A 27888-nucleotide genomic window follows, 5' to 3' on the forward strand; every position below is an offset into this window, starting at 1 on the left:
AGGAAAGCAACATTACTGCTCTTTCTTGACTACGATACTCCGTAAAATTATTTGGTAATAAAGATTTCCAAGAACTAATTCACCTCTTCGTTCACATAAAATACAGATTCTGGTTGAGAGAGGTGTATTAAAGTGTCTTCCACACTCTATCGCCAAGGAATGATTTGAACAGCGAAATTTTGCTAACTAATAACTAATACCTGTCTGAATTTGAAAAAGTTGTACACACTGCAAGTAGATCTCTTGTTCCAAGCGCAATTTAAATCTTGAGTGAAAGTAACAAATCAGGCATCATTTAGTAAAACAATGTCATTTTGTCTGAAATACCGAGGCGCGACTTATCGAGGGTCCACTGTATATAAAATTATATAGATATAAAATTTCGATAAATGTTAACACTGGAATATTAATCACATTCAAAGTCAATATTAACATCTCCCAACTTGATGTCCCCAGCACTTTGACAAACCTGGTCAATATCTAAATTAATAATGTCATCTGAAGACTGACCATTCGAGATAACTGATAACTTGATGTGATCGAGTATCTTGGATGTCGATTGACTTCTTGTTGCCTTCTGAGGTTGAGGTTTTTTCTGTAACCTTCGTCGTCTTACGAAGCATAAATTTGAACGGAAATTGTCAGACATGAGTGCGTACACAACAGGATTTATGGCACTATTTGCGAATACAATAGCAATCTGAACCCAGGCATAAAGAAAGGGTATTTTGTCCCCGATAGAATCTGACTGTTTAAACGCTAAAACTACAATTATCGGTAGATAAGACACAAAAATGAATGTTATTAAAAGAAAACATATACGAATCGTTGCCATATCTCGTTTATCCAAAGACTTGCTAACGTCTTTAAAGATTTCCTTAGTAGCATTTCGATGACGTTTTTTGCAAATGGTGATACCAATATAGACAACAGTTGTGGTAATCTGTGATATGACCATTGAAGCTATTACAACAAGTTCTAGTTGCTTGCTTAATTTATTGCGAAAAGGAACATCCTCTATAATGCTTTCACAGAAATAAGTGGACATTACTAACCCAAATGAAACACCACTGCCAAAAAGCGTGCTAGCAATTAGTGACACTATAATACATTTTTTAATGATTTCTCGACTGAATTTCCCACTCATGCCCATCGCACGTGTTATAGTTAAACTTGTAAGCATACACGCCGATGTTTCCAATGCTAAATATTGAATGAATCTAAGTATGTGGCATATGGGTGTTGATGTAACGTTATAGATAGTATCGTCAACACTCAATGCATTAGCATGCACCAATACATAGACTGCTCTGAAAAGCAATGTTGGAGCTGGAATTATACAGTTTGCAAAGTCAACAACAGCTAACATGACAAGTTGAATGTTGGCAGGTGTTTGTAGCTTCTTCACCGTAGCAACAACCCAGCAGACAGTTAAGTTACCAAACACCCCGATGATGATGACGGGCACAATCAGAATGACGACTAGGATACCGCATATCTTCTCAGTTCCACTCAATTTGTAAAACTTCATCATGTCATCATCCGAGGTGAAATTTAGTCCCAATGCAGCAGACAAATTCATGCCATACAAGACTTCATCATCTGTATATGATGTATTCATGATAGACGAATAAAAGTCGTTGTTATATATTGCATTCATTATGATGAAATGTTCTCACCTCTTGACCAGTTCCTTCATTCGTAATGCTAAGCACTATTTGGATATCAGTCAACGACTGTCGATCTTTTCAATCGGCACTTCTTCCACTTCAAGCACTTCCCGAATCGGAAAAACACCTGATATTTGGTGTTCAAATTGTAATCTTAGCTGGGAAGGAATCCGTCCTTCTTTCAAAATCTTCTTGTCATGATAAACTGTGTACTAAATTCGAACGTGTATCAACCACGAAAGAACGTTTTCCTTCCACGAAAGTGAACACTGTTTTCAAGCAATGGTTCTGTGCACCTACCGGAAGGCAAAATTTGATATGTGTAACCTTCAGCTGACACGCATGTGGACTAGTGCATGGACTAGACCATTGTGGCATCAGGACTGTATGCCAGCTTTATTGGGGTTATTCATACTATTAAGTATTAGAGCATCACGTGATAAATCCAGTACCGTAGCCTGCGGGGGGGGGGGGGGCAAGGGGGGCAATTTTGGAAAAAAGAAAGAAAAAAGCTACTTTTTGAATACATAGCGATGCTATTAAAATCGTTATTTATGTGACGATTCCTAGCATGCGCGATTTCAATGGAAAGTGACTGTACACAGACTCCTCGCTAATATGTATCTTATATCGCTATTGTACAAAAATGTGTCGAGTTAAAAAATTGTAACTTTTTGCTGCAAATTAAAAATGATTTGCGCGGGAAAGTACAAAAGAAGTGCGCACATGCACTGTGCATTTTCTGCGAGTAACAGTAGTCTTGAAAGTCTCCTTCAATTGAAGATAGCAAGTCGCAATTATAATGTCAGCGAGTGAAACTCAAAAAAAGACCGAAAAAGTCGTTCAACGTGAGGTCGCCTGCTATGCTGCATGCAGTGACTCCGAAGATGCGCTCGATCTTATTTACATCTTGTTCCTTATATTAAAACATTTCATGCTGATAAAACGGCAGATCTCTTTTTGGAATATTTGGTGGCCCTGAAAAACTATTAAACTAGGTACGCACTTTAAGATCCACTATTTGAAGATATTTTTTTTCAATAATTGTGTTCGACGTTGTCTTTGGTTAAAATGTTGTTTGATATAATTATCTCATTGCACACTGACACTAGCGTTATTCCGCAATTCATTTTGAAGCGACAATTTGCTATGGAAAGAATATAATGACCCTGAATTTGTGAACAGAGCTGTACCTTCGACATCAAAATCCAAACTTCAATTTCCATTATAATGATAATGACAAGGAGAATTCACTGAGTTCACCTTGGGTTCCGACATAAACGAGGCCATAACAGTTTTGGGAGTTGGGTAAAGAAAATGATTATTTTGTTGTGTTACTTATTTGAGAAACATCGTCCATTTTTTTACTTTGAATGTGACATCTTTTCGACAACTACTTTGACAGATACGACATTAGGCCAGAAAAAATGAAAAAGCTGTTCAACCTACCCATATTATTTTTCTGGTGATGGGCAATATATCCTCATGCGGGCTTCGCATTTTTTTTCTTCAAAATTAAGGATATTTCTTTATATTTTCTGAATAGTACATGTAACAATATACATTTGAGTCTATTCCAAATTATATAATATCTTATACAGTGGTTTACTTGGCTCTGATGTTGCATACAAGCATGAATTGAGATTAAATATCCAATGTGCACTAAAAAGAATTGAACAAAAGTTTACGACCATCGGGCCACCAAAAGTCTGAAAGTCTTGAAATGTTTTGCTCTTTATTCGGGATTTTTTGGAATCAAATTAAACTTCTGGAGAAGTCATTTACCATGTGCACATCCGCATAATATCTTTCAGCTTTGCCACAACAAAATACACGTCCAGATAATATGTAATGCATAGCATAATTGTTTCAATTCTGTCTTTTTATTATGTCTATGGTTTGATATTTTATGCCTTTGACCTTTGGAGTTATCTCCTTCCAATGCATCATTGTACCATATAATTTTATATCTCCACTGTAGTGTAGGTGACAGAAGGGGTGGCTAAAATAATGCTTGAGTTTCAATTGGCGGGCTTAACATTTTTTGAGAAGAGAGGGTGAGAGGAACTACACCATTTGTTTAACCGTAAATTGTGTACATTTCCTAACTGTAGCTATGCAGACAAATTGCATGAGATAGTATCAAGATGACTGAATAAGTTCTATCTAAACTCGACCTGAAATATTTTGCTATCATTATACAATGTTTATGGTTTGTTTTATCCTTGTCAAGCATTGTGAAAAAATGAAATCGATCTGAGGCTACTTACCCAATGTGATGGGTTAGGTTACCTGTTGACGAGCATTTTTTATTTTTTCTGACCTTACATATGATATTTAATTGCGTATGCTAAAATATATATTATGTAAATTGCATGCAAATTTATGTAAACTAGCACTTTTCTAAATTTTAAATGCATGATTGCACCAAGACAAAGTTCTGCCCCCCCCCCCCCCCCCCTGGCAATTTGGTCAGGCTACGGCCCTGAAATCTGTTGTATATTATTTTGAACTGAATAACTAAATTATGTCTTAGAGGAAACGAAACGGACGAGTTCAAACTAGTCTTATGAATAGAGAATATAGAATTAAAAAAAATGAATACATATTCTGCCATAGACGAAGACAATTCTTTACCGAAGTATGATTGTATCCGTTCTAAGCACAACCCCACAGTCATTTGCAATTGTTAGCCAAGATTTCCCACAAGCTGAATTCACACTTGTTTGGCATAATTTTTGTGCTGCATATACAGTATATTCAAATTATACTCTTGGTATTCTACCTTCCTGAAGTAAACCTAACCATCACTTGCAATTGGCTGAACTCAAACCAGATATTAAGATATAACTTATAAACTATCCGGCGAGTCGATGTAATTTTTTTACATGTATAAAAGATGTCAGGGAAATCCCTACCAATTGTTCTAAATTATCTTGTGCTTCTTTAAAATGAGTTTTGGGTATTATTTTTGATTTTTAATTTATAAAAGACAATTTTACCATGGCTTCCTACTTGAAAGATCAATGTGAAACAACATATGCCAAATCCCTGTTTGTAACTCAATAAATTGCAAAAGGCTGATATATGTGTAGAATGTTTGTTATTGTACATAATTGCAATTTATTGAGTTACAAACACAGACTTGGCATATGTTATTTTACATTCATTTTTCAATTAGGAAGCCATGATAAAGTTGTTTTATAAATTAAAAATCAAAAATAAATACCCAAAACTCATCCATATGGCCACTTTAACTATTGTTACATAATATTACCTGTTACATATATATACATTAATTGTACCTAGTACCTATACTGTACCAGATAATCGTTCAATGGTCTGTTGAAACTCAATGTACTGAATAAATAGGTTGAATATTTTGATATTGCGATTTATATTTTAAACTTTAACAAGAAACAAAGGAAAGGAACAGAAAGAGGGAAATGGGGAAAAAACTCAGTTTTAATCCAGTAAAAACTTTTCACATTCTAAATCAACATGGTAGCCGCTTCCTGTGAACTCTAGAAGTGTGTTTAAATTTTCAAAAAAATAATCATTTATGTAGATAAATGTGGAAGCAAATACTTTAATAATGTTACTGAATGGAAAGACTACTGTGACTTTTGATATTTTCTCTGATTCATAGGCATAGAATTAATCATAATTTGTTTAAATTTTTTTCATCTAAACTGAGGCCTTCAGAAGTATGCGTGTTAACAGGAATTAAGATTTACCTGGAGCTAAAGCACAACATACAAGACAGTTTCAATATTTGAATGTAGCACCAAGTTTTCTTCTGGTCTAAGACATAATTATGTATCACTGCTTTAGGGATATGCTATATCCTGACTAAACAGCACAACTGTAACATTCATGTTAAAATTATTGCCTCCAAGTAATAGAAGATAGTGTATAGAGAATCTTTAGATCTTGTACCATATTGAAAATAATATGGTAATCATCACACTATGCAGTGAATTCAAGGACTAATAATCATGTTGACTTGTGAAAGACGTGACTGTAGATCCTTTGACTTTGCCGCAAAATGACAAAGAAAGTCTGAACACATTTTCTTCTACAACTTAGGAGGTAATAATTTTACATGAATTTCATAGTGTGCAGTTTTAAATATATCATTAATCATTCATGAAAAATTTATATGTAAATACATACACACTTCTAAAGTACATAATTACAAGTTAAACAAACAAACACTCAGTAGTTCTAGAGAAGTAGCTATTCAAAGTTTGCACAGTATGAAAAATATAGCCTAAATTCACTTCCCTGAGTTGGATATTTATCTAAAAACAGATGAATTCGGTAAAAACTTTCAAAAGAGTAAATAGAATTTGGTCACTAAAAGGTCACTTGTTAAAAATTCAATTTAACAGTGTTAACAATTCATAATATTGATTTACAAATATGATATATATGATATACAGTATATATGGTAAATATATGACCTGAGGATTCAAAAGCGCGAGTACATTTCAGTGGGTATGTTTCTTTTCTAAAAGTCACCAGTATCTCTAACATGACTACTAGTTTGTGTTTTAAAAAATTATAATAAGATTTACAATATATATATAATTCTATAGATGTCAATTTTCTGTCGACAAGACTAAATATCGTTATTATTATATTTCTGGATAATCTTAATTTCTTATGAATACATGCCTTAATATTTTCATATATAATTTGATAACACAAAACAGTTGTCAAGCAATTTATAATACATTCATATTCACTCTGCATTTCATCATAATCCTAAAAAACATTCTTAGACTTTATTCCCCAAAAGTTTTCTTCATTCAGCCAAGGAAAAATGAGTGACCTAAGGGGGCTTTGTCACTACGAGTTGCTAGAAGAGTAGTGACAACCCTTAGGTCATGAGTATTTTCTGGCTGAATGAAGAAAAATATTGGAGAATAACATCATTATACCAGCGTCAGTAATATTAAAGAAAATCGGGGAAAGTAATGACAATTTTGAATGTTTTGGCTCATATTTTGAACACAGCAGAACCAGTGACATAGACACACGTTGTCATGACATAGATGCACATTGTCATGACGTAGAATGAACTTGGTTCGTGCATGGTATAACTGTAATTGTCAAGAACACACTGCACAAACAAATTCTCCCTGGCAGACTGAGAGAACATGAAAGAGGCAAAAAATATCAACATATTCAAAAACCTGTAAAAAATCTTCTTTCGGCATATATAAGTAGCCAAGCGCGAAGTCAATACCTATAGTTTCATACTACTTCCTTCAATGTGTGTATTACACAATGACTGCACTTTATCACTCAACTTTTAACTGTTTGTCACTTTCACTATTGTATTTGTGACTATGTCCGTTTTTGTAGCTTTTCCCCTTTAATCTGAGTATTAGTATTTTTTGCCTGTATTTGGATTCATTTTATCCACTTTTAACATTTGTATTTATTACTGAGATGTTTGAAGGCCTCAATGGAAAGAACTAAATTACCTTATTACTAAAACACTTATTTTATCGTCTTTATTTTAAAACAATATATCCACTTTCATACAAACAGGCTACTATAATTATTTATTTACCATAAATATAATTTCTCTTTATGAAGTAAAGGGTAAGGATATTTTGTGAATTTACATTTATTTATAAAAACTTGGATGTTACTCAGGATAACATACACTTTCACTTGTCAGTATAGAGGTGGCATTGATCAGAACTTAAGTAACATTCAGTAACATGTCACCTCATCAAATACACCTTATTTCCACCTGAATTATGATCCAATAGTGTAATCCCCACATATCGTCTAAGGAGAAAGATATAAGCAAATATTTACCTATAATTTTAATACTGTAACTTTTGATTTTTAAAGGTTTATCATACCATGAATGAGACCGATAACTATTCATGTATGTTAAAAATATACTAAAAATTAAATCTACAGTTCTTCAAAAAATTCACGATCTAATTGCTACTATAGTTATTTTTAAGTAAAGCTTGAGGTATTTGTGGAGTACATGTGAAGTACACCTGGACTTCAGATACACTTCAAGTGGATGACATGTGGACAACATGTGAACTACATGTTGACTACACGTGGACTTCATGTGGATGACATTTGAACAACATGTGGACCACACATAGACTTCATTCGAACTACAGTTGGGCTACTTGTGGACCACATGTGTACTACATGTGGATGACATGATGAAAGGTTCTTCAAAATCTTGATGTATCTCTTCCCCATAAGAATGTTTTCGTCCAGTCCATTGGTACTTGCATCCTAAGTCTCCAACTGCCAAGACGAGTCAGATAGGCTGATCTCCAGAGGACCCAGGAATGAAAACCTAATAGCAAACAAGAAAGATAGCATAAAGCAAACATAGTGAGTGATTGAGTGCCACAGCATTGTGTGAATGAGTAAGTAAGTAAGTGAGTGAGTGAGTGAGTGAGTGAGTGAGTGAGTGAGTGAGTGAGTGAGTGAGTGAATATTTAATAGTATAGAAAGATGGAATGGTGCAATTGGTTTTATATTAGTTGTAATTTGCATTTTACTTTCTTTATAGACTTTACTAAATAACATTCCTTGCCCACTGTCCTTTCATTTCCTCTGATTTCTTTATAAAGATGATTGTTTTATTTGAAGGTAACAAGCACTAAGAGTCATGAGTATTTATGTTCTGTTACATGTGCATGTCCGCTGACTCCAATGAGATAAATTGTCTCCATGGCAAGGACCTCCACTGAGCAATAAACATGCAAGCAAACAGCAATCCCACATAACTCAAATCATCAAATAATGATAGAGTAATTGTAATATATTAAGTAATCAGGGGGGAAATGAATGGATATTGGGCAATTCACTTTATGAAGAAAATAAAATGTAAATTACAATTAACACAGATAATAGTCCTCCTTTTACATTTATTCCTAAACAGTTCAAATGACAAATTACAAAAAAATGCTTCATAAAGTGCCTCATCCATGATTTTACTGATAATAACTTCTTGAAAAAGCTCCAACTGAGGTCTGAAAGTAGTTGAAGATTCCAGTCATATTTGTATTCATTTACTACTGTAAAATCATTTAAATAATTAATTATAAGAATTTATTTCATAAGAATGGGGTCACAGCCCATCATTTGACGAAAAACGAGGATAATACTGTAACTTTTCAAACACAATGATAAAATAACTTTAGAAATCACAAAGATGTCATCGTGTCTTCTCTCTGAGTAAAAATGCTTTTAATACAAAAATAGACAAATGAAAAAGTGTAAGTTGATTCTGGTCGAAAGTAAGGTTATTACTTTTTCTCGTGCTGGATACTGTATAAAATAATTTAAAATCATTAAATGACATACTAAAAATCCAAAGTTTACAAAAATGCCTTTATTTCTTGGACTGACATTACCCTTTTATAACACGATAGAAAAAGGCAACATACCTTGTGCTTTGACTGCAGGAGTGTCTGCCAACCCTTCATATTTGCCGATGTATGCTAACATACCGGTATGTTGATATTTAAAAGGTTCATTTGAATTACTGCTCAGTGATTTGGCGAGATACCGTCCTTGTCGCTCAGCAACCTATCAGGGTTAAACATTTGAAATAAGAGAGTTTAACTTTATGGATAATTTTTATATTTGTCAAGACAAACAGATTAGGGAAAAAATGATGTCATCACCAGAGGTTTTCCCATAAACCCTTGCAGGAATGATGGCATCACTAGAGGTTTTCCCATGAACCTTTGCAGGAAATCTCCAAGATGGCTGAACACATGTCAAGTGCAGTAGGGCTTCTTTATAACATTTCAAAGTTGAGTAAGTTACTGAGGTGGTATTGAATCACACAAAATCATATGTTAGTTGATAACAATAATCATTACAAGTGTAGTAAAGGCAGAAATAAGTCTGAATAGACTTTCCCCTTTAAGCTGTGAACTATTAAACTGGGAGGTTACCTGAGCAGTGGTTGCCAATGCATTGTTTTCAATATCAGCACAGTCACCAAGTGCATAAACAGAACCATCGGGTACACCTTGAACTCTGAGATGTCTGTCTGTTAGTAATTGACCTTGGCGATTCTTCGGTAGGTCTAAACTTTTAATGAAGGCCCTGAAACATAACATTGTTATTAACATAAATGTAAGAAAGATGGTAAATAAAGCCAAGTATTTTATTGAACATTAACATGATAACATTACTTACAATAAACATCTATCATGCTTTTGACGATTGCATTGACTGATTTAACATCACCTTAGCCTCCACATTGACCTTTGACATAACTCTAAAACTACCTTATTGACCCTTCACCTTTACATTCATGCTGATATCAGTGGAAATGACACAACAGTAGTAAAGTATTCGTATTGTTTTGATCTGAAATAAATTTTGGAGACCATTGAAAATTAGGAACATAGTGCCAATGGCACTGTAACACAACTGACAATAAAAGCCAGGCAATAAAATGTAGCAATGTTAGTTGGCAAACCAGATGATAAAATGTAGCAATGTTAGTAAGATTTTGGGCAAGTCTAGTCAGATAATAAAATGTAGCAACGTTGGTAAGATTTTTGGCAAGCCAATAATGACAATGTTGCATGAACCAGATGATGTTCTGTTTGAGGTTAGCTGGCGCACACACACACACACACGCACGCACGCACGCACGCACATGCACACACATGCACACACACATACACACACACATACATACATGCACACACACACACACACCACACACACACACACACACACACACACATACATACATACATACATACTGCACTTTACCTAGTTCGGTTGCGCTAAAAGTTACGATTCAGTAACCAAGTGATAAGATATATTCTCACCTTGGAGCTAGTCCTGTGGACCATACAATTAAACCAGCTGGTAGGAAACTACCATCTACTAACTTCACACCATCTGGACAGACCTCTAAAGTAAGAAGTAATCATACAGTGAACAAAGGTCACTACTTTTAAATAAATTTTGTAATACTCATTCTTTACACATTCATTTATTCATTTTCCCAACAAACTTTACTTTAAATGTAATAATAATGTTATATTGGTTTTTATATATCGCTTTCCCACTTTGCTTTCCCTTGGCACAGATCTATAGCAGCACAATGGCCCTTTATACTTCCTCAACTCCCTGGGGAGCATAGTCCATTGAAACCTTTATAAGCGAATAGGATTAAAGCATTCACATTGCAACCTTTATCCTACCAGGTCCCCAATTATACAGCTGGGTTGACTGTGCCCCTAGATTACCAAAAATCGTTCATTTTCTACATTGTTACCTGTTACAGTAGACTGTAAAAGTCTCATTTTATCTCGCTGACTTATTTTCTTTTCAGCATAACTCTGTAATCGTTGGTCAAAACTTGCAAGTATTTTGTTTCCTTCCACTAAGGTCACACCAATGTAGTCTATCTCCTCTTTGTATATCCGAGAAACATCCTGTAATGTAAAATAAAATAGTAATAATAATGTGACTTCTTCTATAGCAATTTCCAATACACTTAGACAGTTCAAAGAACTTCACAATTATTACCCCTGGTGGAGATCAATAACAGCACAATTTTCTCAACTCCCTGTGGAGTATACAATCCTGCACCTGCAGCCGTTGAGGCACATGGGATTAAAGTACAGTAAAACCAGGCTCCTGATTATACATACAGGTGGGTTGACTGGAGCACACGGGTAGTTCAAATCTTGCCCAACAAAACAAACCGCAGCGGCAAGACTTTAATTTTAACCAACATCCTTCAGATTCCAAGCCAGCCACTCTTAACAATACATCCACCATGACTACACATCTATGTGTATAAATGAGAGGCTAGGTTGAGCAATCAATTTTGAAACTGGTGGTCCTGAACTAGTGATTAAAAAATCTAGTGATTCTGCTGTCAGATCTGGTGGTCCTCCTGATTTTTAGAATGATAAAGTTTGAACATTAATTTTTTTTCACGCAATTTAAGTACAGCATGTACCTGTGTAAGTAACATTTTTAAGGGACATGTTCTGGAACTTGTGTGTATTTTTTATTCATTTTTGTTTTAAAATACATCTTTTTATTCATAGCTCCAACTCAAATGGTACAGGCAATTGCATTAATTTGAATTATAAATATCAACTTTCCTACTAACAAAAGTTCAAGGTGTTCATTTTCATTTCACAAATATTTGAATAACTGTCTTTCTTAAAAAACATACCTCCTTGACAAAGTCATAGAGTTCAGCACCAAATTCTACCCCAGTAGGTCCTCCTCCAACTATTACTACATTCAGTAACTGTCGTCTTTTTTCTTCACTCACACCAGGTTGTAAGGCCAACTCAAAATTATCCAAAATTCTATTACGAATTTTACGTGCATCACTTAACTCCTAAAAAAAAAAAAAAAAAAAAAGTTCAGAAAAGAACTCAACAAAGGAAAGATATTCTCATTATGTAGATGTATTGGAAAAGACTGCAATTAAACCTTGCTCAAGTCCATGGCAAATCAACACAAACTAAAACTCTTTTTGCAAAATGTTAATATAAGTTATCAATGGATGGAGGTATAATTACACTCACAATAGGGTGGCATCTCTGATATATGACAGTTCCAATAATGGCTGCACATTCAACCTCATCTTGACAGTGTTCATATCGGTACTATCTTCATTACAGGGAAATACTGTATCCCTATAAGCAAGGCACTGCCTATCAAACCACTAGTGTAATCTACTTCATGCAACAACTACGTGTTAGTTTGTTATCTTTGTTGCAAACAGTTTGCTTTCCATCCCCGAGTATTTTCTTATTAAGTTTTATGAAGTCAGTATTAAGACAAAAAGACACTGACACTATCTAGTTAGTAGAGTTAAATCTTAGGGAAAAAAAGAGTTGAAATCTACTGGAAACGGTGTCTGAGACATATTTTACCTTGAGAAAGAATGCATGCTCTTCCACGCCTGGTACGCCAAAAGTACTAGGCAAGGCACCCACACCAATAACTAATTTATCATATGGAATGTCATAAATATTGTCAGCTGATATCACACTTTGGCACTTTATAACCTGCAGGTAAAGATAAATTTGTACACAACAATCAAAATGAATCTAAATGGAAATTAAAATATCAGTTTATAATCTGCGGTAAGAGAGCTCATTTGAACATAACAGTATATTTATTTTCCTGAAACTTAAATGTATGTGAACTATATATTTCCAGTGACAGCTGTGATAGCATTGATTCTGCCTTCCTGTCTCGATTCAAAATTTTATCAATAATGATTGCCATGGTTATTACTAAATCTGTGGGAACTTGATGTTTGGGTGGGGATGAAAGCTTGAAATTTCAGGAGAGGAGATGCACTACTCCAAGAAATAAAGGTATTTTCATAAACTTTAGGTTCTGGAGAGTCATTTCATGATTTCACATGACATGTCGATTGCCAAACATCAATTGAAACTCTGTGATGTCTCCTTATCTTTCACTGACACACCAGTTTATGGTATTACTTATAGATAAAATTGACATGTAATTAACATACACATTGTCCGATTACTGAATATATTGTTAAAAATTTCATATGTTTTAACTTGTTTCAGAACAAAATACATGTAAATCAAGCCTAAATAAATTATTTTTGTTAAGAGTGAGAAATCAGAAAAGTCTTTACCTTCTTGTTGGTATCAAGTTCAATGGCATGGGAAGAATGAAAATGGTCCGTTTTCCTGAAACCTGTGTTACGTATTGGTTCTATGATACTCCTAAAATGTAATAGATTTCTATGATGTATACAAAGTATCAACAACAATGCAATTTTTTTACCGCCGTGAAAGTGAAATCGCCAATAGATGTATACCAAAACACCAAATATTAGTCCATGGGTGGCTTTTTTGATGGGTGAATTTTCAGAAAAATCCAGTACCTTCAGCATTGCAGCACAGCTGACCGTACCGATTTTCATGTTGTTACTGTATATGGTAAATATAACAGTTTTTCACGATTTCCGATATTGCAGTTGTGTATGATTATATTGCCTCATTCCCAGACAAAGATGGCTGCGGGTCATTAAAATACTGGAACACTCTGATATTTTGTTACACTGTTGAGTGATGAAATTAAGTTTTTGTTGCAATCTACCAATAATCATCCTTGTTTTATTGCTATGAATGTGGCCATGGTTGCTATGGATTTTTATTCCTGTTTTGCATGCAAAGATGTTTAGTAACATGCAAATCTACAACCCATAGCACCTGAGTAATGCAGTTCATTCCACTTTGCGCCACAATTGTTTATAGTGTTCATATTAAATTGAAAGTATACTGTTTCAATCGCTGTAATTATAAGCCCAGTATATGGTGTCTCTCAATGTAATCAATCGGTAAACAATATTACCATTTCAAAACAAGTAGTCATTGACTTGGGTGCTATGGGTTGTAAACGAGTGTGGTCCACCTTGAAATCACTTTATTTGGGTATTATGGGCTGTAAATGAGAGTGGTACACTTTATTTGGGTATTATGGGCTGTAAATGAGTATGCACTCAGTGGAATCACTTTGCTTTGGTGTTAGAGGTTAGAGGTTATACTAGTAAATCTTGGTTTGTATCTTGAAAGTAACAAGACGACAAATACTAACGTTGCATAGTTTACAACTCTTCTCACCTGAATTCCAATGTTCCAACAGTTGTACTGGCCAACAGTGGAGTAAACAGGAAATGGTTCCTCGGACTAACAACTATAACATCATACAATGACTTGTTGATATTTTTAAGAACGCTGTAACTGCCCCAACCACTGCCTAGAATAACTACCTGTTGCCTGCCTTTTGTGCTGAGATACCGAACACCATATCGCCATCTTGCAAGTTGTAACAGGCTCCTAGAATTCATGTCTCACTGTGTGTAAAGTGAAAACATGTACTGGTATCTGTGAAAATAAAAAAATGAAAAAGATAACGACACAAATTGTTACAAGAAAAGGCAAGCCAGGCTTATTTCTGCCTATTTCATTTAACTAGGTGACTTTTAATATGTATGTCATTTTTTTCACACAAAACCGAATATATCAAAGTGTTGGGACTTTGAATTGCCTTTTTTTTTGCAAAGAATATCAGGAAAATTTAACAATCTTCTAATTTCAAGGTTTTCAAGAACCCAAATCATCTGTGTATTGATGAAATGCTTCACACTGTTACTGAAGCTTGAAAATAGAAATATATGGATGGTTTTAGACTGTAAGATAGGTTGTGTCACTCTGCCCTCACCAGCCTCCCCTCTCCCCTCCTCAGGGTGGGGTTGACCAATGTGTGAGGGCCTCCCCATCATGGCATACCTTACAGATTTAGATTAGAATGGTTTCAATTCATATACTAGTATATTATTAATGAAACTTAACGTCAGATGATTTTAATCTCAAAAACAATACTTGTGAATTTGAAGGCAGCCATTTTTCTATTTGTCATTGTAAATTCATAATCATAAACAAATTTAAAGGAATACTCAGATACCAAATAAGTGAAATGAAAGCTGGTGAGCAGCACAGCATCATGGAAAGGGAAGTGATGGGGTTCAGTGACAATCTGAGATGGGTACTTTCTGACAGTGAATGCAATACTACATGTAATAATGTGACTGTCTCAACAAAAAAGAGGACCCAAGTTGTTGCGATCATTAATACATCCATGTTGCGATGAACAAGAATGAAAAAAGTTACGTAATCACAATAACGACCAAACATACATACCTTTGAGTTTAATACTAAGTTACTAGTTACTTTATCAGATGATTGAGCTCGAGCTTGCTGAAAACAGTGACACGATCTTATACGAACGTCTCTAGAATTTAGAAAATAAAGATCATAGCATGACAATTTTCACTGCCCACGATGTCTCAAGTCGAAAATAACTCATCAGCTGTGAGTAGACACTAAATGAAAGTCAGTACTACGCCTTGTATTGGTGGATCCGAGTGGTATGGTTTATTTACATTGGTATTGTCGCGTCGGCTGCTTCAGACATCCAAGCAACCTCTTCCGGGTTTCGCTTGATGACCTTTGAACTCAACATGACTAATGACGACACACATTTGGACGCCATATTTTCGTGACGTTCATCACACTCCATACGCAAATTGTCCACAAAACAGGATTTTACCGGGAAATTCATTTGTCTAGGACCTACAGCTGTAGACGATGAACACATTTATGGTGAGTAGTAAATGGAATTATTAAATTGACTGAAATTTTCCTCACAATTTTATGTAATTTTATTGCAACTTGCGACAGTCTTTGAGATTGCCTAAAAATTTCATATTTGCGCATTTGCAAGGCATTTGTTCCAGGTGCTATGCAAGTTTTATGCTAGAATATTTGTTATTTGAACACCTGACTATCATCTTGTCTTTACGGGCAAAGTTTCGAGCTATTGTGTTAGACACTGTGCTCACAAAAACGATGTCAACAGTCGAAACCTTTGTGCGTCTGCACAGACAACAGCAGGGCATCGATGGTTTATGTCAGTTAACAACTCATGAATGAAACAAAGGTTATGTTAAGTACGCCTGTGGCGGCGCTATACTCCACTAGCTCTTCTCACGAATGCTGAGAACGTGAACAATTTCAGCTAGAAATTTATTTATTTGAAAATTTGCCAGTTCCACTGATATATTTCAGTAAGGAGGAGACCAACTTCTACCTGTTTGAAGTTTTATGAACACACTGTAATAGAAAAATGGTGAACACTACTGTCACTGTCAGTTCTTGAACACAGTGTTCAGATAAATACCAACTCGTCCATGCATAATCGTCAACATTTTCCAGAGAATTTTGTCATGTTGTCATGGTTAAGCATTCATATAAATGATCAGGTGACACAAAAGCTTTGATTTAACATTAATTTTGTTGTGTTGGTTTTGAGAATGCTGATAACAGCAATCAGAAAATTTCATGTCACAAACTTCTGAAGTTGTCAGTATTTTTAAGCAAAGTGAAAATGTTAAAATCACTAAATATGATTTGGTTCATTGACATTTAAATCTATATTATCACACTAATAGATTTCTCTCAGTTCTCATCTAATATTAGATGACTTGTCACATTTTAAATTAAATTTGGGAGTTTTTAAATGTAAATGTAAATATGAAATGTATCTGGAGCAGAGAAGAGTATCGGATATTGGACAGCATATATCTTTATGCGTACAGACTGTGATCAAAATCAAAAGTAGGACAGTAGCCATGATAATTTCTTTTGCAAAAACAACCAACTTTAATGTAATAAGTAATCTCAAATATAACATGGAACAATTCTCATTACAGGCACATCCCAGTGTGCGTATGAAAGGATCTGAGAACACATGGAACCCTAAACAATGTAGAGATTTGAACTGTCCACAGAACTCCAAGGGTATTCATATGCACTGCCCTTTCTGTGTCAAGACAGAGTCCTATCATGACCCAGTTATATTGCGTGCTCACTTCAGGGTCAAACATGTTGACAAGGGTTTAGATTTTGCAGGTATGTATAAATTTGTGTGATATTTTTTACTGACAGTGACAGACTACATTTGACTTGCACAACCATGATTTTGATATGATCCTGCTTGAAGTTTTTTGTGTACAAACAAATACCCCCAAATACCAAGATGAATGTGTATGGCGAAAGGAAACCCCTGACATTAATGCAAATACCCAGAGTATAGTACGTCACATTTGCACTCACACACCACCAGTGTTCTCTCATGTTATTGATGCATACTGTCTGCTTTTCTCCGAAGGTTTAAAAGTTCTGCGATGTTGTGAATCATGTGATATCATTGGTGCTATCAAAGGAGAGAAGAAGTTCAAAGGAGCTCATTGGCACTGCTACAGATGCCGTAATGGTTTCAACAGAAGAGACGAAGCCTTGAAACATTTCAGAACACATTTCAGAAACCCACATACCACATTTCAGATTCAAATTGCACAGGTAGGGTCAAATCACACATATCAGTGATATACCATACAACTAGGCAGATTGATACACTCTGAATGATTTGGTTATGGTATTTCATGCGTAGTGATATAAGAAGGATCCTTTGTCATACCACAGAAATGCAACAGTGTTAGTACAAAATTTTCATCAAGATGATAAAATGTAGCAATATTCTTAAAAAACGTTTCCTCAGGTCGGTAAAACAGTAATAAAAGTGTTCTTGTACCACAACCGAGAGTTCTAATTACTTATGAGTAACATTTCGCCTGTTCAGGTCAAACTTTGTCAAAATGTCCATTTGCTGGTTTTACTGCTAGGTGACATAGTGAGTGATGATGTGATCGGAGAGAGGATGTACTTGGTTTGCCTCTCGTCTCTGTTAGTGATGTTTCCCCCTTGTCCTCTGATGTGGAGAGATTCTCTAATTTGCCTGGATAATAACCTGGCCTGTGCTCTGTTCATGATATTCGCAAAGTTCCAATTGATTACTGCAAATGGACGGTTTGACAAGCCTGTCAACCTGAATAGCGAAACATTACTTGTAACTAATTAGAACCCTTGGTTGGGATACAGGAACTAATCATTGCTGCAGCAATATTACTTTTTTAGGAGTAAGCTATTTGTTGAACCAAACAAAAATATAACATGTCAATTATTGACAATATGATATTTATTGAACCATTTATTGTTTCAGGAGAAGTTATTTCAATTGAAATCCAGCTTTGTTTCAAGAAAAATAATTTTAATTGTAAATCATCTTGTCTCACCCTAGGATGTTAGCAGTCCTGATGCCTGGGACTGTTCACATGCCAATAGTGCTGGTATAATAGCCTGTAACCCAACCACTATTACAGTACCTGCACACGTCACTGAAGAAATCACCATCCACCCTGTGTTGACAGAGGCTGTCATGACGACTGCACCCAGCGGTGGAAGTGATTCTGAAGTTGGAGGTCTGACGAAAGCTGCAGATTCAGCTACAATATCAGCCAATGGTTTTACAGTTGCAGCTACAGAGACTGTCAATTCAGGTTTGTCATACATATAATATGTAGCTTTGAGGCTTTCATTAAAACTGCAACATTGTAACTGAACTATTATTTTCTTTCAATCAGAAAAGCAACAATGTTTTCACTAAAATTGTTTAAAATACTAATAATTAAACATTGTACATGTTTCTGACTCCAGAGGGTGCTGGTCAAGCTGTAATTTTGATAGAAAGTGTTGCTGGCGAGGAGGGTAGTTCAGCAGAAGAAACAACTGTGTATCATACAGTAAATGACGAGGACACATTCAGAAAAGAAAACATGGACCAAAAACTAGAACTTGAGAAACAGCTGGCTCAATTCCAGGACCAAAATGCTCAACTTCAACATGACAAGACCCAAACAGAAAAACAATTGAAGGCAGAAATACAGAAATTACGAGACCAGGTAAGCTAAAGTAGTCTTTGCCCCGCCCCCCTCAAAAAATAATGTACAATTTCTGGAAAATCCTGCATGAATAATGATCTGAGGAACTATCCTGTAGAGAGCGATGAATAAGTAGCGTGGTCATTGAATGTTTTGTGTCAGAGGCATTTTGATATTTAGAATTCTCAAAGTGAGGTTAAATTACAAATTTGTTAAAATTGACCAAACAACATTTAAAGTTAGAGTTAAAGTTTAAACAAAGTTGGTTGATACTACATCGGACCAAGTCAGAGAAACATTTAGAGTCAAGCACATTATCAGTAGTTCTTTCTTGCACTTATGTGGCCCTGTTTATTTTTTGTATTGGCCACTGCAAAGTCATTGAAAGTGTTCAGAATTTTCAAACCACTAATTCAAACTGTTTTACTGGTACTTCAGGAAACTCCTTGCAATAAAATGTTACAAATTATTAGTCACAAAATAATGAAAAATTGTAAATACATGACAACAAAATGTCCTGTCATGATGGTATGTCAAATTGCAGGCAGTTTTGAAATGTACCTCTGTTGATAAAATAGGCAGTGTACGAAATGTCCGTTTGTAAATTTCAACTTCAGTGACAGACTTCCACTTTTGTACTGGTATCAACCCAGATTGTGAACACTGGGTGTAAATTTAAAGTTTATTTCAAATGTGGTATATTTATTTGAGAGCTATTATTTTATAATTCTCAATCTGTTTTTCACAGGTACAACATTTGAGCAGTGCTAATACAGTACTGCAACAACAGCTTCAAAGTCTACAAAACTCCACATTACAGCGTCTATCAATTGACAACCAGGCTGACCTACAACAATTGTTGGGTCACCTTGAACAAGAACACAGCAACCTTCTCCAACACCACTTAGCGCAACTACGACAATACTGTTTCAGTAATATATCGCGAGACAACACTGATCAGATCACACACGTTCCGATCTATGAAAGCAACTCGTCACAAGACGAAACTATTCAGCAAATTGTCGTGACCACACAGGCGGCAAACAGTGATGAAATGAACACAGAGACTATTACAACAACAGCTTTAGGTGAAATGTGTAGAGAAACGACACACGATAGTGATGATATTGTTATTACGCATACAAATGGACATTATGTCGTGAAAGAAGGAGCTAAGACTGTGAAGGGAGGGATGCCTGAACTTGTCATTGTGGAGGTCAAGGACAGAGAGGATACAAATGATAACACAGAGTCAGCTAGCCCAAAAAGGAAAAGTGATTTTGATGGTGAAGATTCACCGGACGCAAAACGAAAAAAGTAGATCGCAAACCAAAAAATTAAAAGTGATTTTGACAATGAAATGTCTCTGGACACAAAATGCGAAAAGTAGATATTTATAAAGAAAATGTAGCAATCAACTACACAGACTCATATATATATATAGATAAAATCTATCCAGCAGAGCTTATATTAAACAGCTGCAATGTTTTCCGTTATACTAAGTCTACTAGAACACTTTATGTCCAATTTTGACTACTTATTTCGTGTACGCATTATTTTGTAATAAAGGTATTCATTATTCATATATTACATTGAATATTGACTCTTAAAAAAAATGTATAAATTCATTATTGGATGAGAGCTTGAATAAAAGTCTAGATACCTACTGAGTCTCTGAAGTATCTTTTTTTGTTTACAATTGGAATCAGTGGAGTAGCAACAAATCATTGTCTGGCTCAACAAAAATAGTCCCATCAGTGCTACATTCTATTGTCTGACTCAACAAAAATAGTCCCATCAGTGCTACATTCTATTGTCTGACTGGTTAACAGTGCTACATTCTACGGTCTGATGCAACAAAAATCTGGCAACAGTGCTACATTCTATTGTCTGACTCAACAAAATCTTACCAGCATTGCTATATTTCATTGTCTGACTACAAAATAGTGCCAACATTGCTACATTTCATTGTCTGACTCAACAAAAATCTGGCTAACTGCTACATTCTATCGTCTGGCTCCACAAAATCTTACTAACATTGCTACATTTCATTGTCTGACTCAATGAAAGTCTTACCAACACTGCCACATTTTATCATCTGACTCCACAAGACCTTACCAACATTGCTACATTTCATTGACTTTAAAAAAATTGATAAACACTGCCGAATTTCAAATTCTGGCATGACCGAAATCTTACCAATATTTAATACTATATTTTCTTTGTGTATATAAAGCTACCTTTATCTTAGCAGACTACTGTAACACTTTTTTAAAAAAATTATTTTTTCAGGGCGAGTGGATTTAAAAAATGTAACAATTGTACCTCAGGTTTTTTGTGCCAAATGATAACATGTAGCAATGTTAGTAATATTTTTGTTGAGACAATGTTAGTAAAATATCTGTCAAGCCAGACTATAAAATGTAGCAATATCAGTAAGATTTTGAGATGGTTTGTGTCTGCTCAACTGGTTTCCATTTAAAAACCAACAGGATTTTGATGACTAAAGTAATTTAGCACTTTTTTCTCAAAGTGTTGTCTGGCAATAAAGTCGCATACTAGTATGGATGTATGTTGATCAATCACAAGACAATTTCTTTCCTCCAATGAAATTAACTGACTCAACAATACATTACTTTCGCTTCCTCTGTTGTTTCCTTTGAAACAGGAAATTAGATTTGTTGTACAAAATGTTTTAGCTTTCAGGAAATTTATGCTTTAATACTTTCCCCAAGGTCAGGGTCGTGTCAATTTCATGCCATTTAGCTATTGTACAAGCCAATGTTATATGAGTAACTCGAAGAATAATTCTTATTACAATAAGTAAGTGTACAAGCATGACTCCGCTGAAACCCTTCGAAACAGGAAAGACAAGATTTCTCTTGGGGTTCACATTTATTATTTTGCAGTATGGCTAAATCTGACTACAACATGTAGAACAGTCAGGAACATCCCTCAATTGGGATAAACGTTTTTCCAAATCAGGATGAAAACATACAGTGTACTACTGTATTTACAAATGACATTGTTGACAGTTATTGGTTTCAGATAAAATACTCTGCAAACAAGTGTACTGAAAAAATTAACCCAGGACAATCAGACTTATTTCTGGCTTTTTTTATGGGTCCATTGAGAGTAGAAAGCATGTATACCTATTTATATATGTGCTATGCACATGTATATATGACTGATATAGCAATTGCCATTGATATTAGATATGATTGCATTTTGAGGTCGTGTATTACATTACTCATAGTCCAAGCTATACTGAAAACTGACACCGAGTATATCACATATAGAGGGCGCTATCACAGTCTGGAAATTGTGTCGAAAATCTTCGATACTCTGTTACATTGACGTATTCTATTGCCATGGATTCTTTTCTAGTATTAAAGTGTGAAGACTTTTGTTCACTATTTATTTCAAAATCAAAGACAATTTTTATCATTCAGTCAAAAATTAATATATGTTGTTCCAGTATTTAAGTATCAGAAAACAACTATTCTGACTGCATCAAGTGTTAAGCTCACAGTCACTTGTGAGCTAATATTCTATTCAAGGATGTACGGGTTGTATGTGTGATGGTATTTTTTGAATATTTGTAAATACTTAACACCTAAAAAAATTGTTTGGTTCCGGTTACACAACGGTTTCACTTTTTTTATGTATTTGAGAAACAAATCAATAAAATTGCGAAAAGTCTTGTGAGAAATAGTGGATGTGGAAACTGACATCAACTTAAAAAGACAATATAAAACTGTTCTCCCAATCTGTAATGGCTGTACATCTGATGAGAAGAAACCAATAATACAGCGACCATATGGTAAACAACGGAAAAAATAACTACTTTAACTAGACACTCAAAAATATTTTTTAGAAATCTACTTACTCTAAAATTGAGCATAATCGGAACCACACAATTTGTTTTTAGTTATTAAATAACATCATTATTTTGTACTATGACCATCCTTGAATAGAATATTAGCTGACTAGTGACTATCAACTGTCTGATCTATCGGTGGTTTCTTGGGAAAAAACTGCCAGTACATGTATGTGCCACCCCATTAGATTAATTTGGCTTTTTTAATAAAACAATTTTTTCCTCTCTCTACAGCTGATAATGGGTGACTTGGTTGGGTACCATTTCCTTGAGGGACAACTTGCTGGTAGGTATACTAAGTATATCCTATTCCATTGTATGAAATCACATGATTACCTTTCATGTATTATTTATTGATCTATAATATTTGATTGTGTATCCTAGAAAATTCAATCAACAAGCTGTGTTTTTTTTTTACTTCAACTGCAGTGTATATGGGAAAGTATTCATTTGAAAATAGATAAGAGTTTAGAGTTTGAAAATATATGAATAAGAGTTTGAAAATAGATGAATAAGAGTTTGAAAATAGATGAATAAGAGTTTGAAAATAGATGAATAAGAGTTTGAAAATAGATGAATAAGAGTTTGAAAATAGATGAATAAGAGTTTCAAAAATGTGACAAGATATAAAAATTATTGTACCATGAATAAGCCAAGCTATTGCCTTTGAACAGAAAATGTCGATTATACATACCTTAGTTCTCCTACATCATGACAACCTATGTATATGTCACTGGTTTTGCAGCGCTCAAAATATGAGTCAAAATGTTCTAAATCATAATTATTTCATAATTTATGCTTGAGGAGGTACAATCATATTATTCTCCAATAATTTTCTTCATTTAGCTGCAAAATACTTGTGGTCAAAGGGTTTTGTCACTACGAGTCTCACGACTCATAGTGGAAAGGCCCCTTAGGCTTACATCACTTGTATATTCCTTGGCTGAAGAAAGGAAAATTTGGGGAATAATATCTAATAATATGATATATGATTTAACTCCTTTTCTTGTTAGTCTTTTCTTGACCAATACAAAGACATTTAAAGATAGGGAAAAACAATTATTTCATCACTTGGGTTTTTCCAATAAACCTTTGAAGGAAATTTCCAGGATTTACGTTGTTAAAAAATTAAAAAGTTGATTAAGCTACCAAGGTGATATTTTATCACAGCAAATATATGCAAATTGATAGCAGTAACCAGTACAGATGTATTTAAGGCAGAAATAAGTCTGACTGGACTTTTCCTATAAGTTGACAGCAGCAATCAATACAAGTGTACTAAAGGCAGAAATAAGTCTGACTGGACTTTTCCTTTAAGTTAATAGCAGTAATCAATACAAGTGTACTAAAGGCAGAAATAAGTTTGACTGGACTTTTCCTTTAAGTTGATAGCAGTAATCAATACAGATGTACTAAAGGCAGAAATAAGTATGACTGGACTTTTCCTTTAAGTTGATAGCAGTAATCAATACAAGTGTACTAGAGGTAGAAATAAGTATGACTGGACTTTTCCTTTAAGTTGATAGCAGTAATCAATACAAGTGTACTAGAGGTAGAAATAAGTATGACTGGACTTTTCCTTTAAGTTGATAGCAGTAATCAATACAAGTGTACTAAAGGCAAAATGACTCTTCCTGGACTTTACCTTGAAAACCAGGTGTGTAATTAACACAACAATTTTGAAGTAAATTATTAAACCATTTTACATTCCACAGTGAGAAGTTATTTCCAGTCATTGCAATATTAATAGGTAGTGGAGATCTTAACTTACTTCTTTGTCATGTTTCATTCTAATGGATGGTTCTACTGAACATTAGCATAAAGTGGCCTTGTGGCTTTTTTTTGTAATGATCATTCTTCAGAGATAAAATGATAGATTTTTATTTCCAAATGGTTTCAAAACAGTATAAAATGGAGGAGGCTGGAGTTTAATTCTTCATAATATGTCAAATCAATATGGTTCAAATAGCATAACCTTGTGGTGACTGAATAGGCTGACATATGTTGTACGAACCACATTAACTAAATAGTGATTAATTTTCAATATAACTTCAAAAAATGTTCACAAAAACGAGCAAAATATTTAGTTCAATGTAATTTAGCTCTTCATGTAGTATATGATAAAAATCTATAGCCTAGATATGGGACAGTTAACAGGTTAGCTCCCACAATCAGCAGGCCCATCTCCATATTACATCAGTCTGCTAAGCTATATCCGGGCTGTACAGATTATGGTTACAGCCATTTTAATCAGCTAGTACCTTACTTGTTGAATACAGGAGATTTTGTCTTACCTTGCAAATACTATTAAATGGTGTATCAAGATCAGTGAGACTTGCCAGGTTTCAATTTGAGATAGACACAATACAGATACTACACAAGCATCCCTTACATAGTGTCTGCTCTGTATTTTGTTAATGATAGCATATACAAATACAAATGTAGCAGAAAACAGCAGACGCTGTGTAAGGGATGTTTGTGTGTTATCTTTATTGTCTATCTCAATACAAAACCTTGTGAACAGTTTCACTGATCTTCATACATGGCATAACAGCATTCGCAAGCTAAGATGAAATCTTCTGTAAAGACTTTTCCTGCTCACCAGTAGAAAGTGTGTTGTACAAGTATTCATTCATAACGATTCATGGCAGAATTTATTTTCCCTGTATTAATCATGGACTGTAAGATATGTCGTGCCGTTCTGGCCTCCTCTCACCCGCTCCTCTCAGTCTCACTGGGAGGGGTTGACCAATGTGTGAGGGCGCCCTGTCACAGCGTACCTTACAGACTATAGTAATCAATGATTTTTTTGTGAGAAGCATGATGGCAAAGATAAACAAATTAAACTGCATTGACATCCTGAATTCAGATAAACTCTGATTTAATAAGTAAGCTCTGGCAGAATCTCCTAGATACACAAATACCATCGTCGTAAACCACGACCATTTTACGGTACCATTCTTAACAAGTCTGTCCCTACTGGATTTCGAAGTGTAGTGGAAAAAATAATAGCTCTGGTTTGCGAGGGTGACAAATACTGAAAAAGTAGTTTTTAGACACATATTTATCTATTTACATCACCTGATCAACTAGTTTTTCTTTCAAATATGGCATCTTGAAACATGTACTTACCTGTAACTGGGTGTTATTTTTTCAATCTTGCAACCAACAACATATGTCACTGACAAAGTTTAACATACCAATAATTGGACCTTGTACAAGTTAGTTAGATATCAATTTGATCTATAAGTAGTATGTTGAAATCATGATTCATTGAAGGGGGGGGGGTGTGGGGGGTGGGGGTGGGTGCTGATTTTTGGGTGTGGACCCAAAAATCAATTTGATTGAATATATTGCACTATAGAGTGTGCACTTCTACACAAATACATTTACCCACAGGTGATTCAATACATCTCATGGTGTACAATATTACAAGTAATCACTGGAACCACAAGGTGATTTAATACTATTCAGGGTGTACAATATTACAAGTAAGTCATTATATCTGACAAAACAGTTTTAAAAAGCCGTTCCAGTTGCAGTTTTAATTTATGATATCTGTTAAATTTGAAAGTATTTTAGATCAGTATGGTCGTGTTCTGCTGATATAGATAATTAATCAGTGATAATTGATTTTATAAAGAGAAACAACATCTGGTCAACCAGTTTATAAATTACAAAACTTGTCATAGGCACTGTTGAAATCTTCCCCACATATGGCACTTGGCTCATCTCCAGTTAGGCTTATTTGTGCCATTAGTACACTTATATCGATTACTGCTATCACTCACTCACGCTTTGTGTTTGCCAAATTAAAGAGATTGTGCTAAATGTGATGTCATCACAAGCGTTTTTCCCATAAATCCTTGCAAGAAATCCAAAAAATGGCTGAGCACATGGCAAGTGCAATAGGGCTTCTTCGCAAGATTTTGAAATTGACGAAGTTGCTGAGGTGGTATTCTTCCCCCAAATTCATATTTACTAAAAGGTAATAGGAGTATATAAATCAATACAAGTGTTCTAAAAACAGAAATAAGTCTGACTGGACTTTTCCTGTAAATTTTTAAATTCAGTAATGAGAAAGTGGATAGTGACCACTTCTTCTAACTTCAAATGGGTACTGCTTTTAAATATGAGAATGAATATGAGCATTTTAGTCACACTTGACAAGACTTTTGCTGAAGACATGGCCCTTGTTCTTACAATCATAGGCTCAGAGTAGCTAAGGTTACTAGAGGGGAACCAAAGTTTATCTGTATGTATGAATATGTCAAGGAGTCAATTGTGTAAATGCCGTTGGTGCTATTTTTAACTGAACATCATAAAATATATGTACCAAAGAAATACATTTTTTTGTATTAGCATTGCCATTGTTGCTAAGGCTTCAGTTCTCATTGTTCATTTTCTAGGACACACATAATTCATTTCTTAAATCCAATACACCTCAGGTATAGATGAAGGTTGCTGAAGAACTTTATTGGAAAGGTCATTTTCTGGCAAAGATTATCAAATATCAGCCTGATCTGCTGATCACTTTGCTGTATCATGCTATTTTATCAAGCAAACCATCAACAATAACATCAAATACATGGCAATTGGTTCACTGATTAATGATGCAGATGCACACACACACACACACACACACACACACACAGTGCCAGCGCACATAGTATGCACAAGCTCCCACACACATGTGACATAGGCACACATACACAGCAAAGAAAAGCACACATAAGTGTACACATACACAAGTACATACAAATATGCATGTGCATATATACACAACCAAACACACTTAACACACATTGCCATGATTCAGTTATAAAATATTTTACACCTAGGAGTCAGATGTTTTTCACTTGGTGATTCCAATTACACTTATTCTGGAAGTCACATGCAAACATGCCTGTAAGACAGCAGATGGGAAAATGACAATGAAAAAGTCAGGAATC

General features: G+C 34.8%; 2 protein-coding genes across 2 annotated transcripts; both read right to left on the bottom strand.

Moving 5' to 3' along the window:
- Positions 1-406: 406 nt before the first annotated feature.
- On the bottom strand, positions 407-1621 carry LOC144449263 (uncharacterized). The gene has a single exon (XM_078139777.1). The coding sequence runs from the start codon at positions 1619-1621 to the stop codon at positions 407-409; it is 1215 nt and encodes a 404-aa protein (XP_077995903.1).
- A 6270-nt stretch (positions 1622-7891) lies between these two features.
- Positions 7892-14565, bottom strand: LOC144449264 (uncharacterized). The gene is made up of 9 exons (XM_078139778.1): positions 14339-14565; positions 13348-13438; positions 12608-12742; positions 11896-12066; positions 10981-11140; positions 10529-10613; positions 9635-9788; positions 9119-9260; positions 7892-8019 (listed from the first exon to the last, which is right to left on the bottom strand). Exons 1-9 carry the CDS (start codon positions 14563-14565, stop codon positions 7892-7894), a joined length of 1293 nt encoding a protein of 430 aa, XP_077995904.1.
- Positions 14566-27888: the final 13323 nt, after the last annotated feature.

Source organism: Glandiceps talaboti, chromosome 18 (genome assembly GCF_964340395.1).
Source record: "Glandiceps talaboti chromosome 18, keGlaTala1.1, whole genome shotgun sequence".
Taxonomy (NCBI): domain Eukaryota; kingdom Metazoa; phylum Hemichordata; class Enteropneusta; family Spengelidae; genus Glandiceps; species Glandiceps talaboti.

Coding starts and splice junctions, on each gene's coding strand:
- LOC144449263 (XM_078139777.1), bottom strand. CDS start 1,621: ATGAATACATCATATACAGATGATGAAGTCTTGTATGGCATGAATTTG.
- LOC144449264 (XM_078139778.1), bottom strand. CDS start 14,565: ATGAATTCTAGGAGCCTGTTACAACTTGCAAGATGGCGATATGGTGTT. Junction 13,439..14,338: donor GTTGGAACATTGGAATTCAG/GTGAGAAGAGTT, acceptor ATTACATTTTAG/GAGTATCATAGAACCAATAC. Junction 12,067..12,607: donor AGCATGCATTCTTTCTCAAG/GTAAAATATGTC, acceptor TTTTTTTTTTAG/GAGTTAAGTGATGCACGTAA.